Genomic DNA, 13,850 nt, shown 5'->3' with positions numbered 1-13,850 from the left:
TAAGAGTGTAATGGGTTATGACAAGCAAACACAATTCGCCTAACACTGGAAATATATGGGTTAGGGTTAAGATTAAACAGGTTCATGTCATAAATGAGTCACCCATTTATGACATGAATATAAATGTGCATTGTCGTGTGTTGACATGCGGGTTAAGCAAATGACCTGTTTATTTAAGCGTAAAGAGGTAATTTTAGTATTAAATATGAATACTCAACTAAAACCTATTAAAATTTTATTGTTGTATTAATTTTTATTTTAGGTACGAATCTTAAAGAATTTATACATTTTATGTATGAAATTTTTTTTAAAATATTGACAGAGTTAAATATGTTAAAATTTAAAAATATTATAAGCAGGTTAAGTGGGTCGTATACAGGTCAACACGACTCATTAAACCTGTTTATGGTATTAAGCAAATTACACTTGTTGTATATGGGTCAACACGACCTACTTAACTTATTTATAATATAAAGTGAGTTAAACGTGTCATGTTCGTGTCACTTGCTTAATTTTCGTGTCGTGTTCATATCGATAAATTTAACATAATTATTAAATTGGTCGTATTCGTATTAATCCTAATTGTGTCACGTGTTAGGTGAATCCATGTCGAATCTGACACTTCAATCTTTTTGATACCCCCTAGGTCATATCATGTATGGCTTTTGCTATTTCATACCTTGATAAAAAGCTTCGCAAGATACATAAGAAAACACATCTTAGCATTGCAACTTTTTTTTAGCATATTTCAATGAGATACAATTTTGTAATGCACTCACGATCATTTTATTATACAATTTTATCATTTTTTAATAATATTATAAAAGATTGTTTTATTTTTTAATATTACTCCGTCCACGTTCTAATACTAGTTATATTAAAAAACGTTACTTTTTATAAGGAAAAATAAATTATGCACAAGGCACAACTGGGTTCAGTTTACTTCGAACACGTTCTAACACTAGTTATATTAAAAAAAAAAAAAAAACGTTACTTTTTATAAAGGAAAAACTAAATTATGAACAGGGCCCAACCGGGTTCGAACCGGTGACCTCTTGATCTGCAGTCAAATGCTCTACCACTGAGCTATGGACCCAAGCTGTAGATTTAATAAAAATTTTCTTAATTTGCAAAGCCAAAGGAACGTAATTGATTATTGTCTTCGGTCTCGATAACATAAAGTTTTTAAGGATCTGGAACATAAAACTTACCTTATGGTGTTTGGCAGTCAAGAAAGTGAGAGAAAGGGGAGGAAAATTAGAAATTAAGAAGGGATAATTTTCTTTCTTGTATTGTAATCCCTTGAACCTTACAACCCAGAAAATAGCTCTTATTTGTATGTTACAAGTGACTTCACTAGCCACTCCTTGACCCTAGCTCATGTACATGTTTTCCCAAGTACTACAAGCAGCTGCTTCCATGATTGCATTTGTAAAGAAAATCAACTTCATTCATATTAAATTCCATTTAGAAAGCTGATACCTGGCTTCTTTGTGAAGCCCTTGTTTTGCATACGAGATCTCAAAAATTCAGCATCTTGAAACCTCCCAACTAATGCATATACATTCGATAGGACCACAATATACTCTGATTTGTTTCCCGCGCCTTTCTCGAATATATGTTTTGCAGCAAGTTCTGCTAGCTCCAAATTGCCATGGACTGCACATCCACTGAGCAAAGACTTCCAAACATTCGAACCCATTTCTTCCAAAAATTTGCTAGCAAATTCACTTGTATCAGATAAACAGCCTGCTCGCATAACCAAGTCAACAACACATCCATAATGTTCTTGGCTTGGTCTTACTTTGTTATCCTCTACCATCTTGTTAAAGATCATCAAACCATCATTTACCAATCCTGCATGGCTACATGCACTTAAAATGCACAAGTAGGTTGCACTATCAGGATCCTCGCCACCGCCCTTCCTCATTTCATGGTAGAAAGCAAGAGCAATTTCTCCATGGCCATTTATAATTGCATTCCAAGAGACTACATCCTTAAGAGAACCCATCTCTGTGAACACAATGCAAGCCAAATCAGCATTCCCACATTTGGAGTATGCTGATATAAGACTATTCTGAACTGATCTATACTGAGAAAACCCAGTTTGAAAAGTATAACAATGGAGCTGGCGCAAGAACTCTAAAGCAACAAGCTCGCTGGAAGCTTTTATAGCACTGACCAACATAACTGAATCAAATGAATACTGTTCTTTTAGTCTTGCCTTAATCACAAGATCCAATGCCTCCCTTGGGTTGCCATTCTGCAAATACCCAGAAACTACTGCAGTCCATGAAGTTAAACTCCTTTCAGTAGTTTGATCAAACACAATTTTTGAAGAGTTCAAATCACCACACTTCGAATACATTGCAATAATGGAGTTCACAAGAGAAAGCTCTGAACCGAATCCACAGACAACAGCTTGAGCATGGACTTGTCTTCCCTTACTCAAATCTCCTAAAATTGCACAAACTGAAATGAGATTCATTATAACTACCGAGTCAAGATTGAGTTTACTATCCTTCAATTTGGAAAATAGCTTTAAAGCATCTGTGGCATATTCAAGATCGACCAACAGACCTATCATTGTTGTCCAACTAATAACATCTTTACATTGCATTTCATAAAAAATCTTAGTAGCAGCTTTCAAATCCATCAAACTACAATACATATTAAGAACAGAGTTATTAACAGATACATCCAGAGAAAGACCAAACTTAATAATTAAACCATATATAGTTTCAAAAAGCATTTTTAACTCTAAAGTAAGACAACCCTTGATAAGAGTCACAAATGTAGCCACATTAGGCACCAAGCCAAACTTCCTGAATTCTTCAAAAAGCCTAAAACCGTCTTTAAAAAACCCATTGTTTAATAACCCAGAAACAATTGCATTACATGTAACCAAACCTGGGTTCTTCAATTCCTCAAATACTTTATAAGAATCCGACACATTTCCACATTTTGCATAAGCATCCAAAAGTGCCGTACTTACAATTAAACCAGACTCCAAACCAATTTTAACAATGAGCCCATGAACAGACTTTGCAAGCATAAAATTCAACGGTCCTCCAGTGTTGACAAGAGCTCCCACCAAAGTGAAAGAATTGGGAACCAAACCCGACATTCTCATTTGAGAAAATAGTTTGATGGATTTTTTATGAAAGCCATTAATGGCATATCCATGGATAGCAATAGACCATGAAACTATGTTCTTTTGAGGCAATTTATCAAACAGGTCCTCTGCATCCGCAATTCTGCCGGATTTGAAATAATTGCTCAGGAGTTTTGAGAATTTATACGAGTCAATGCTGGAACAAGGATGCTGGCATGACGTGGATAAATTACAGATATTCGAAAAGATAGCAAATGGGTTTCTACGTATTTTCTTTAAAAACATAGAAGTTCCTCAAAAAAAAAAAATTTGCTTTGGTTAAAAGTTCAAACTGTATCATTAGGAAAACGAGGAAAGAGAAGAATACCCGCCATAAAATGGAGGCCTTCTATAAATTGGGCTCAAGTGTAAGAGGCAACCCAACAAGAAGTAGAATATAAAGAAACGATCGGTTTACTGGTCCAACTTTGAATTAGCCCTGTGATGGAACTTTGTTTATAATTTCAAGACTAAAATTAATTTAAATACAAAAATTCAGGTTTTGAAGACTGTAGGAATATACTACAAACAATTACTTCTATTTCTAGTAGGTCGTATTATACTTCTATGCTTGATTGAGCGGAGATAATATCAATACTCTCTCCGTTATATTTATACATACAAAGTCAAAAAATTTTCAAAGATTAAAGAGGTGGTCTTTTTATGGATTCCTTCCTAATTTTTCCCTAAAGGGTTATCAAATTTCAATAAAAAGTGATAAATGATAAGAAAGAGGATGTGTTATTTAAATAAAGAATTTTATTTACTAAGACTTCCAATAACAAAAAAACCGTGGGCTATTTTATTTGCAATTGCCTGATAAAATTCCAATTTCAAATTTGAATTGAAAAAATTGACGTGAAATTTGAAAAAATTGACATGAAATTTGAAAGAAATTTTGGAGCCAAAATTTTCAACCTCAAATTCTTTATTTTGCTTGCCCAAATTTGCACATAAAAAATGAAGTTTGGAGCAAAAATTTTCAAACTGAATTCATTTAAGTAGAGACGAGTTCATGACTCTAAAATTTAATCTACAAATCTCATGTCATTCTTTTTGATTTAAATATAGTTTCTCAAGACTTGCATGCAACTTCAAAAGATGTGGTCATATTCAACCATCAAACCTTAAACTTGATTTCCTTGCTATCCAATGAATAACCGCCTTCTATAAAATCTAAGACCACATCCCCTCCATTTAACATTTCAGAAGAAGCTCAAAAAGGATAAAAGGAAAAACATCACTAAAGTTCACATAAAGATTGTATGTCTGTTATATTCTAAAATTGAGAAAGATGAATTAAATGCTTGCAGTATTTATAAAGTTTCGGACAGTATATCCATATTCACTAAAACAATTTATAAGAATGGCATAATGCAAAAGATGATGATAGAGCTAAAATTGGAATGAATGATCCATAGAATAAAGGTTAGAAACGAGTAAAGATATCTCCAATAAGGATAAAGTCAATTTCTCTTAGGAGACTAACAATAAATTGATTGTTGTTATTTAAACATTGGCATTATTTATCTTGTGTGCACGTATTTATTAGAGTTGTGAGTAAATCTCACTATATGTGCATATTTAAATATTAATTATGAGTTTTTTAGTCAAATTTAATCTGTGCGCATAATATGCTTAAGTTCACATTTTTTTTATGCATGATTCAGTCAGTTTTGAAATATTAAATGTCTATAATAAGATCTCAGTTAGTATTTAATTTATAAAACAAAATAAGAGCATATTAAAATTTTTACTTTGTCATTAATCCTAAAATTATTATTTTCAAAAAATTTCTCTATATAAATAAAATGTAAAAAAATAAATTTTCTCTGTATAATTATAACGTGGAAAGTAGTTTTTTTTTTTTGTTTTTCTTTTGTAGTTTGCTGTCTTCCTTACTTTCTCTTTCTGTTTTTGCTCGATTTGATCACGGAATTAGCGTCCAAATTTCAATATAATTTTATTGTGAGAGTCTCCGTCTGCCCTCTCAAAAATTACGCTGCATCTGCCACGTTTTCTCGTTATTTAAATCCTAACCGACACGCTTTCCTTCTTTCCTTCAATCCTAAGCTTCACCTCTTTTAAAGCCTCTGTTCCCTCAAAAATGCAAAACCCCGAAACTCTTAAACCAGTAAATTGAAAAAAAAAAATGTCATCATCTCCAAAATCTCTCTACCCAAAAGTCGATCTCTCAAACCCAGAAGCCATTTCTGCAACTTCCGCTTCAGCTTCATCGTCTTCTTCTCTATACCCTTCTATTGACACGAAAGACTTAGCAGAGAATCTCTTTCCTGAAGAAGACGAAGCCGTCATCTATTCACATCCAACAAGCTCACAACCTTATGAACAAACTCTAATTACAATCCCCGGCGCCATAGTTCATCTAATTGAAAGAGACCGGAGTGTACAACTCGCTTGTGGCGATCTCTCCATTATCAGTCTAAAACAAGATGATACAGTCATTGCAGTTCTTGTTCGTGTAGGTGAAGATGATATTCAATGGCCTTTAGCAAAAGATGAAGCGGCTGTTAAGCTTGACGAGTCCCATTACTTCTTTACTCTTCGGGTACCTGGAAATGAAGAAGAAGAAGGGATAAATGGAGATGTGGAGTTGTTGAATTATGGAGTGACAATTGCGTCGAAAGGGCAAGAGGCTTTATTGAAGGAATTCGATAAGATATTAGAGATTTATAGTTCTTTTACGGTGCAAGAATTGAAGGGGAGAGGGATCAATTGGGAGGTGTTGGATGGGAATACGGCGAAAGGCATTTCGCCTGAGGAGTTAAAGTCTGAGGAGAAAAAGGAGTTGATGGAGGAGAGTTCTGCAGCGTATTGGACTGTATTGGCTCCAAATGTGGAGGATTATAGCGGGTCTGTTGCTAGAATGATTGCAGCTGGGTCAGGGCAACTGATTAAAGGGATATTATGGTGTGGAGATGTTACTGTTGATAGGTTAAAATGGGGAAATGAATTTTTCAAGAAAACAGTGGAGAAGAAATCAGATATGGAGATTAGCCCAGCAACTTTGAGGAGAATAAAAAGGTTTTTAAATCCTAATTTTTGTGTTCTAGTGACTTTTTTATTTTATGTTTCTTTTTAGTTATATATTTTATTTATTTATTTATTTATTTATTTATTTTATTGATATATTATTAAGATTTTTGTTGGAGTTTTTGCAGGGTCAAGAGGTTGACAAAAATATCTGAGAAGGTGGCAGTCGGAATTCTTTCTGGGGTTGTGAAAGTTTCAGGAATTTTCACCGGTACAATTGTGAATTCTAAAGCGGGCAAGAAATTTTTTAGCTTGTTGCCTGGAGAAATTGTGCTTGCTTCATTGGATGGATTTAGTAAGTTCTTTATTTTCTAAGAGATATCTTCCAATTTTATTCTGTACTTCTCTTTGTATGTTTTTGCAACTTGGCCTCCTTCCTAATATTGTCATCATCAGTTTTTGTGATGCCGTGGAGGACCTTATTTCAGGTTATTTTAGCCATCTAATGAACATTATTGTAAGTTTTTAACTTGAAAATTACAGCAGAGAGAAGTGCGTCAACTCATGGTTGTCATTCGTGGTTTATTCAATTTTTTAATTTTAGGTACCTGTTTCTGTTTGCTATGTTACTTAGGTTTCATTTGGTAAACTTAATGGAAAAAAAAAAAGGAAAAAGAGAAAGCAAAATAAAGTTACCAAGCAAGTCTTGGTATATTTGTGCTGTGTGGAAATCTAGCATTAAGGAAAAGTCAAACTAGAGTTACAATGTCAGATGCCATATATTTTTGACAGGCATTTGTGAGTCAAATGGTTGTGGTACTTGTTCGGGTAGTAATAATTTACATAATAATAATAAAAATAAAAATAAAATAAAATAAAAAAAAGGGACAAGAGAGAAGAAGAGGGAGGGGAAAGAGAGAGAACTTTGTTGAAATGCTCTGTGTGATGGCAGAACATATTCTTGTGTGGTAGTTTTTCTCTTATCATCTTGTGATTGCATTGAGGGTGAATTTGGTAAAAGATGTCTTATGCAAACCAGTAAGTAGCCTTTGTGTGATTTTCTGCTTCCAGGACTGTGTGGTTCTGAGAATATCATAACAGAATTTTGAGTGACCAAAAAAGGGTGTTTTAAAACTTCATAATATGTACCTTTGATTTTTGTGTAGGAGTTTGAGCCCTAATTCACATGGAATTGAGCTCAATTTTAGATAGCTGTGAGTTTTAGGAGCCATAATGTTTTTCTTCTAATTGTTCTATATTCGCCTTTGCCTTCATCGTCAGAAAAAGTGGACGCGCATCATAAGTTTATAGGAACTGGGAATGTTTTGAATGCATGTGGCGGTAACAAAAAATGAAATTGTGGATGCGTACTTTTCCAAAAAATATTAGCTCGTGGTGTATTCCATTTTGAAATATTGAAATTCTAAGCTAAACGTGAAGGAAATGGACTTTAGAAATGGAAGTCCTTGGTACAAATGATCGCTGGAGAACGTAAAAGTTCTTATGGAAATATTCCTGCATTTTTTCTGGTCTAGTTATAGAACTGTAGCAAGGTTTTCCTTACAATTTTGTGCTTGTGCAGACAAGGTGTGTGATGCTGTTGAGGTTGCAGGAAGGAATGTCATGTCAACATCATCAGTTGTTACAACAGAGCTTGTCTCACAGAGGTATATCTCAACCCTACTAAAGGAATCGATCACCATTATCTGGTGACACTTTCACCAATCTTGGTGCCTTTCAGTCAAGAAGGCGTGTCTTTTTGTTTGGCTAGTTGGATTTGAACTTTGTGGTGATGCTATTGTCTGTAATGGAACTTTTATATTGCTTGTTAGTTGATTTTCCTATGTTTTGTTCAACTAATTTGGAATATATTATAGCCAGCAGGATTATATGCAGGGACCCTTATCTTAAACATTACACTGTTTGGTAACCTGTTTCCAAATTTGCATAAATTGCATTATGCAGAAGGTTTACCGCTCAAGCAAATTTGTAGTTTGGGGGTGCATGTTTTGAATTCAGTTCTCAAAAGTCTGCTTTTATTTTTTGAGTAATTGAACTTGTGCTTTATTTTATGGTTGGATGTGTGATTGTAGGTATGGAGAACAAGCAGCAAAGGCGACAAATGAGGGGCTTGATGCTGCGGGACATGCCATTGGCACTGCTTGGGCAGTTTTCAAGATAAGAAAGGCTCTTAACCCAAAGAGTGTCTTCAAACCTACAAAACTTGCTAAGGCTGCTGCGGAAGCAACTTCTGCTGAAATGAAGGCTAAATACAAGAAATAACGGCAGCTAGTTTTCGGGTTGATTTTTGTAACATTTGGTGGCTATGGAAAAGGATAGCAAATTCTACAACATATAAATCTTATTTATTTAATTTTGTATAGACTTGTATCTTTGTAGTATGCTAAGAATGTGAACTGGTCATTGTATTTGTTGAATTATTATCATTTATTTTTACCGAATGGTTTAACTGAAGTCTCTGTTCTCTTTCATTTAAAATATTATCCTGGGTTTTCTGGGAATAAAATCACTAAGTAATGCAAGGATTATATCAACTTGAAATAACACCTGCTGATCAAATTAACATTAACAGTTGCTTGAATACATTTGCATAGACAGCTAGATTTTTCTTAATTATTTGTAACTACTACTCACACAACAGAAGCTGCTATAACTTTCTTTCAATAACTAGTTTTAAATGGCTTGTAGGTTTTGAGATCAAGAACAACTCCGGCCACTGAGCCAACAGCAGCAGCTATGGTGATGAAGAGACAACAGACACTGAGAATCTGAAGGGCAATCCACCGGCTAGTCCACTGTCCGATCTTCTTCTGAGAAATATACATCTCAATTGGGAAATAAACCGTCAATGGCCAGAATCCCAGAGCACCAAGCAATCCAACAATATCATTGAAGAAAGGCATCAGCATAGCAATTAGAGTTGTCACTATCACAAATATGCTTCTCCAAACTATCCGGAAGAAGTTCAACCGGTAAACACCACAATGGGGGATAGGTATTTCATATTCTGCTGTCACAAAATCGTTCTTTGGCCATTTATGAGCACTCCATTTTTCTACAAATGCGAACAATGGCTGGCAGTACACCTACAAGTTCACACACGTGCTTGTAAGTTTGTGAAACTCAGGAACGTGTGACAGTTCAATAAAATTGGAGCATAATATATATGTACCTGGTATGCGCCGACAAGGTGCACAATGATCGCAATATTGGCAATGTCTAGCAGCCAATAAGGGTTATAGAATCCAAAACCAGTCAAAAGATTTCCAGGTGCACTATCACCAAAAGCTGCATAGCCCATGCATCCACATAGTAAGTAGAAAATTGTTGTCACAGCAATGCTAAAAGTAGTTGCTTTCTTCATAGTTTTGTATTCTGCAGGAGGAGATTTTACTGTGTCCTGCAAACAAAAGAGCATCAACTTAACTTCACCAGTGATCACTAAACTTGTCTTCAATCAGGATATCATTTTGTATCTTTTATCGGCGAAAACATTTTTGGAACCTGAATTTCAATGAGAATGACAGAATAAGAGTATGCGAAGGCAATAGCTCCAAGAGCTTGGAAACTTCTCCAGAGCTTCTGGGTAGCAGTGACTAATCCTGCATGTGTTACTGTCCCAATGCTGATACCAGTAAGACTTCCTTTGACTGCTCCATTTCCTGTTATAACAATATTAACGAAAATAAATAGAATTTTATAGAATAATTAGCAATCAAGTAACAAAATAGAAGAATTAGTATAAATAATATGATAATTGCGTACCTGCAACTTTGCCAATGCCAAGACCAAGACCAACTGTGGAGTAAGTGAAAGACATTATAGCTGCAACTATAGAAAGCCACCATATTTGATCAAAGTCAGGTATCTGAGAAAATATAACTTCTGTAATACCAAATGCTATCATGTATCCATTGCTTGACATGTGGCATGGATCTTTCCCTCCGCTTGCATGGAAACAATTTGATCTCTTTATTGCCCTAAAATACATAAAAATAAAATAAAATCATGATTCTACCCAATATCATATCTATCAAGTTTTATTTTATTTATTTTATTGTTATTATTATTGATTTGACTCTAGCCTCTTGTTTGGAATAAATGAATTCCACACCATTTTTGTGCAATTCATTTATAAATCCAATTTTGTGTGTTTGGTATGAGAAAAAAAATGAAAAATTCAATTCTATGGATTTGAATATAACTGAACCAAATTATATAAGAAAATATGGAATTTCCAACTGAAAATTATATAACCAAATTAAACAACTTAAAAGTTTTATTACAAAATTATTCATCCTCTTAACCTTATGAAATTATTATATCGGAGATATTTTAAGGATAAAAATAAATAAATTTTCAATTTTTAGATTTATTCTAAACATAAATAATTCATATACAAATAAATGTCGCATTTTGAGTTCACTTACACGCATAAAAAAATGACTTCAGTATCATTAATTCAAGGCCTACTAAATTTAAAAGTTTAAAATATTTTTAATAATGGGTATTCTTGTAATTTCCTTTTTTTGTGTTAAGAAATGGAATCTCTGCATAGGAATAGTATGAGAACTCACATCATGCTAACTGATGCGGCAATAGTATAGCCAATTGCAACACCAAACAAATTCAGATATTGAATCAACCCACAGAAAAAAACTTTCTTTCCACCTGCAGCCAAAAATTGCTCACCAATGATGATAGCTACCAACGTTAAAAAATTACCTAATTGGAGAAAAAAAAAATTTTTCTTTTGTCTTATTTTGTTTGCATGATTTGACAAAACAAGATATTAAGAATTCAGTCAACAAAAATCATTTTGTCTTTTTTTACTCCCAACTGATTAAGATATTAATAAAAATTTTTCATTTAATGAAACTCTAAAAGTTATTGTGAGAAAACTAATTATTTAAACATATGAATTTAGAAATCTTCCTAAACATTTTAGGACACCAAAAAAAAAAAAAAAAGCAAATGAAATGGGACAGAGGGAGTAACTGTTTTTGTCTTAGCTTATTAATAAAATAATTTATTGGATAAAATGCAAAATCTATATATAAATTTTTAAATTCCATCATCTGATTGAAAAATAAAATCCATAGATATAAATGACGTTTTTACGATAGTATTAAATGATTTAAATTACATTATTGATCTCTAAAAACCAAATGAATTTTTGGACATGTTTAAATTCCATCAATCGAAATGACTTCTAAGAATACTTAAGAGTGAACGAGAGCGATTTTGGCCAATATAAAATTTACCTCCTCTTAAATGATGTAAAAAAAGTTTTAAAAAAAACCTAATTGAAAGTAAAAAAAAGTGAAAAAGAAGTATTGTTTTACCTAAATTAGCCTTGACAGCATCCATGTAAGTATAATTTCTGTGTCCCTTGACAGGGTCACCAGTTCTGTAACACTGGGCTAGTAGGTTAGAAGTATAGAGGTTAACAAAGGCAAAAAGCAACATAACAGCTGGCCCTGCAACCCAACCCAGCTGCCCTATGGCCCATGCCAATGATAGCACTCCGGACCCTATCACAGCTGTAATTATATGAGAAGCTGCAGTCCAAAATGTCCCTGCACCATTTTATTATTTATACCACATTTAGCATGCATATCAATATAGTCTCACCACATAATCTATATTAACAATTTCAGCCGACCTCAAATTCAATACGACATGTCAGACTGAGGAATTATTTGCTCATTTAAACAGTGTAACAAGATAAAAATAAACTATTTTGACTCATATATTCCAGACACAGGTGAGCATTTCATCATCATCAAAGCATTTCAAAAAATTTGTAAGTAATTACCGGTCCTCTTCAAGCGGCCATCATCATCAAAGCATTTGGAATAGTTGGGTTGAGGATTTATTGCTTCACTTCCATTTTCATTAGGATTAGGATTATTACGAGTACTTTTAGCTACTGGTTGTACTTCAAGTTGTAAGTAGTGCTTTATGTCATGCCTTTCTTCTATCTGAAATTAAATTAATAATCACATAAATTGAAGAATATACATATGGTAATCCAATACATCCAATCGAATAATAAAAAAGAAAAAGGCAGTCGATCCTTACAGCTCCGTGATGGATTCTGCTTGGAAGAGTTCTACTTCTTGGCAACATAGTAGCAGATTTTGTTTTCTGTAATTTCCTTTTTCTTAACAAGAAGGAATATTATGGATATTTTGTTTGAAAAAATAAAGAAAAAGAAAAGGTTAGTGTTAAAGATATATAGGAATAGAAGAGAAATGTGTTTGGCTGAGATGGATAGATGAAAACTGGAGTTTGGATTTTATATATAAGTTGATAGAATAGAAGAAAGAAGAAGACTTGTTCTGGACGAGTAAGATAGTGGAGAGAGACATATAAAGCAGTGTAGTGAGAGCACTGAGCAATCATGTTACACGAGTCGGTGCATACCTCTTATACCGTGTAACACATGTACTGGATTACAAAAGCCTGTTCGGTTTAGCTGTTTGTGTACGTGTTAGTTAATACCTCATAACGGTTGCTAATAATTGATTATTGATAACTGTTAATCCATGAATATTTGTTGTATGGTTAAATTTGAATTTTTATTTTATTGGTAGACTTTAAGCTTTTTAACTTTTATTTTTATTAAAATTAATGACTACACATTAATTAAATAAGGTTTAATTTTAAAAGATAAAACACAGAGTTCAATATTTACGAATAAAAATTTAAAGGCTTAATAGGTAAAATAAGTACAAGACTTAAAAACACGTTTTGCCCATAAAAAGGCAAATTAAAAATAAGCCATAATATGCAATAAATATCTTTCAGCACCTTAAAAAAAAGTTAAGGATTAAGCTGAAAAAAAGTGCATATATATGATCCAATCCATTTATATAATTGAAATGTCAATTAACTATTAAGGCCTCGTTTGGTTGGGAGTAAATAAGGAAGGAAGTTGAAGTTTCCTAGGAAATACAGATTTTGAGCATGTTTGGTTGGTGTTGGGAAAATCGCTATTTTTCCCGCCCTTCGAATCGGCTTCAAGCAAGAACAAATGATAAAATAAAATAATGACTGAGAAATTAAAGATAACACGATATTTTAACGTGGAAAACTCCCCAAGTGGAGAAAAACCACGGCCGTTGCCAAACGACAATCAAGAAAAATATTCATTATGCGGCAAATTGTTACAACCACAATTACAAAATATTTTTCTACTCGACACCCTCAAAACACCCCAAATATTTTATACTCCAAGGGACTCCAAGAGACTTGCTCTAAATCCCTAATATAAAACGCACTCAAGTGTTTTTGGTGTATTTTGGTGTGTATGGAAACCTAAACATTGCTTCCATTTTATAGTCAAATCACTACCTCCACTTTGCTTATCTCCCCGATGTGGGATTAAGCAAAAACTAATTTTTTTTATATTTTTTTTCTTTTGTTTTCAACAACGGCGGCTAACAATCTTCACCTTGAAAATAAAATAAAAAAAAAACACAACATTGTCTGCTACCGACAATCATAATTCTTATCGTCAAGAATTATCATACTCCACCATAAAAGAGTATCGCCACTTGGAACCACTTTACCGACTCCAAGAATTTTCCATCGGCCATGTCAGATACCGCTAATAGTTTATGGTGCAACTCTCCTGTTGACTTTTCCGAGAGTTCATTAGCCATCGACATATTTT

At 33.5% G+C, this 13,850-nt stretch overlaps 3 protein-coding genes and 1 non-coding gene across 5 annotated transcripts; 1 reads left to right on the top strand and 3 right to left on the bottom strand.

Moving 5' to 3' along the window:
* Positions 1–1,024: 1,024 nt before the first annotated feature.
* Positions 1,025–1,096, bottom strand: TRNAC-GCA (transfer RNA cysteine (anticodon GCA)). The gene has a single exon. It is a non-coding gene; the product is annotated as a tRNA-Cys (tRNA).
* Positions 1,097–1,257: 161 nt separating this feature from the next.
* Positions 1,258–3,624, bottom strand: LOC105641768 (pentatricopeptide repeat-containing protein At4g13650). Its single transcript, XM_012226365.4, has one exon. The coding sequence runs from the start codon at positions 3,398–3,400 to the stop codon at positions 1,457–1,459; it is 1,944 nt and encodes a 647-aa protein (XP_012081755.1). The 5' UTR covers positions 3,401–3,624; the 3' UTR covers positions 1,258–1,456.
* Positions 3,625–5,164: 1,540 nt separating this feature from the next.
* Positions 5,165–8,623, top strand: LOC105641769 (protein EARLY-RESPONSIVE TO DEHYDRATION 7, chloroplastic). The gene is made up of 4 exons (XM_012226366.2): positions 5,165–6,199; positions 6,337–6,503; positions 7,731–7,815; positions 8,242–8,623. Exons 1-4 carry the CDS (start codon positions 5,307–5,309, stop codon positions 8,429–8,431), a joined length of 1,335 nt encoding a protein of 444 aa, XP_012081756.1. The 5' UTR covers positions 5,165–5,306; the 3' UTR covers positions 8,432–8,623.
* Positions 8,624–8,694: 71 nt separating this feature from the next.
* LOC105641770 (amino acid permease 4) lies at positions 8,695–12,566 on the bottom strand. Of its 2 annotated transcripts, XM_020682351.3 has the most exons (9): positions 12,254–12,566; positions 11,988–12,153; positions 11,515–11,748; positions 10,747–10,840; positions 10,064–10,149; positions 9,935–9,967; positions 9,674–9,831; positions 9,342–9,569; positions 8,695–9,255 (listed from the first exon to the last, which is right to left on the bottom strand). In XM_020682351.3, the coding sequence occupies exons 1-9, from the start codon at positions 12,299–12,301 to the stop codon at positions 8,830–8,832; spliced, it is 1,473 nt and encodes a 490-aa protein (XP_020538010.1). In that variant the 5' UTR covers positions 12,302–12,566; the 3' UTR covers positions 8,695–8,829. The 2 variants fall into 2 exon arrangements, with proteins under 2 accessions (XP_020538010.1, XP_012081757.1); XM_012226367.4 differs by having other exon boundaries at positions 9,935–10,149; positions 12,254–12,564.
* Between the last annotated feature and the right edge of the window lie 1,284 nt (positions 12,567–13,850).

Source organism: Jatropha curcas, chromosome 1 (assembly GCF_041381405.1).
Source record: "Jatropha curcas cultivar XTBG-Jc1 chromosome 1, XTBG_Jcur_1.0, whole genome shotgun sequence".
Lineage (NCBI taxonomy): Eukaryota > Viridiplantae > Streptophyta > Magnoliopsida > Malpighiales > Euphorbiaceae > Jatropha > Jatropha curcas.
Note: the sequence above shows the minus strand (reverse complement) of the source record. Positions and strands in the feature narration are given on the sequence as shown.

Coding starts and splice junctions, on each gene's coding strand:
- LOC105641768 (XM_012226365.4), bottom strand. CDS start 3,400: ATGTTTTTAAAGAAAATACGTAGAAACCCATTTGCTATCTTTTCGAAT.
- LOC105641769 (XM_012226366.2), top strand. CDS start 5,307: ATGTCATCATCTCCAAAATCTCTCTACCCAAAAGTCGATCTCTCAAAC. Junction 6,504..7,730: donor TGCTTCATTGGATGGATTTA/GTAAGTTCTTTA, acceptor GTGCTTGTGCAG/ACAAGGTGTGTGATGCTGTT. Junction 7,816..8,241: donor ACAGAGCTTGTCTCACAGAG/GTATATCTCAAC, acceptor GTGTGATTGTAG/GTATGGAGAACAAGCAGCAA.
- LOC105641770 (XM_012226367.4), bottom strand. CDS start 12,301: ATGTTGCCAAGAAGTAGAACTCTTCCAAGCAGAATCCATCACGGAGCT. Junction 10,150..10,746: donor GCCGCATCAGTTAGCATGAT/GTGAGTTCTCAT, acceptor TATGTATTTTAG/GGCAATAAAGAGATCAAATT. Junction 9,570..9,673: donor TCATTCTCATTGAAATTCAG/GTTCCAAAAATG, acceptor TTTTGTTTGCAG/GACACAGTAAAATCTCCTCC.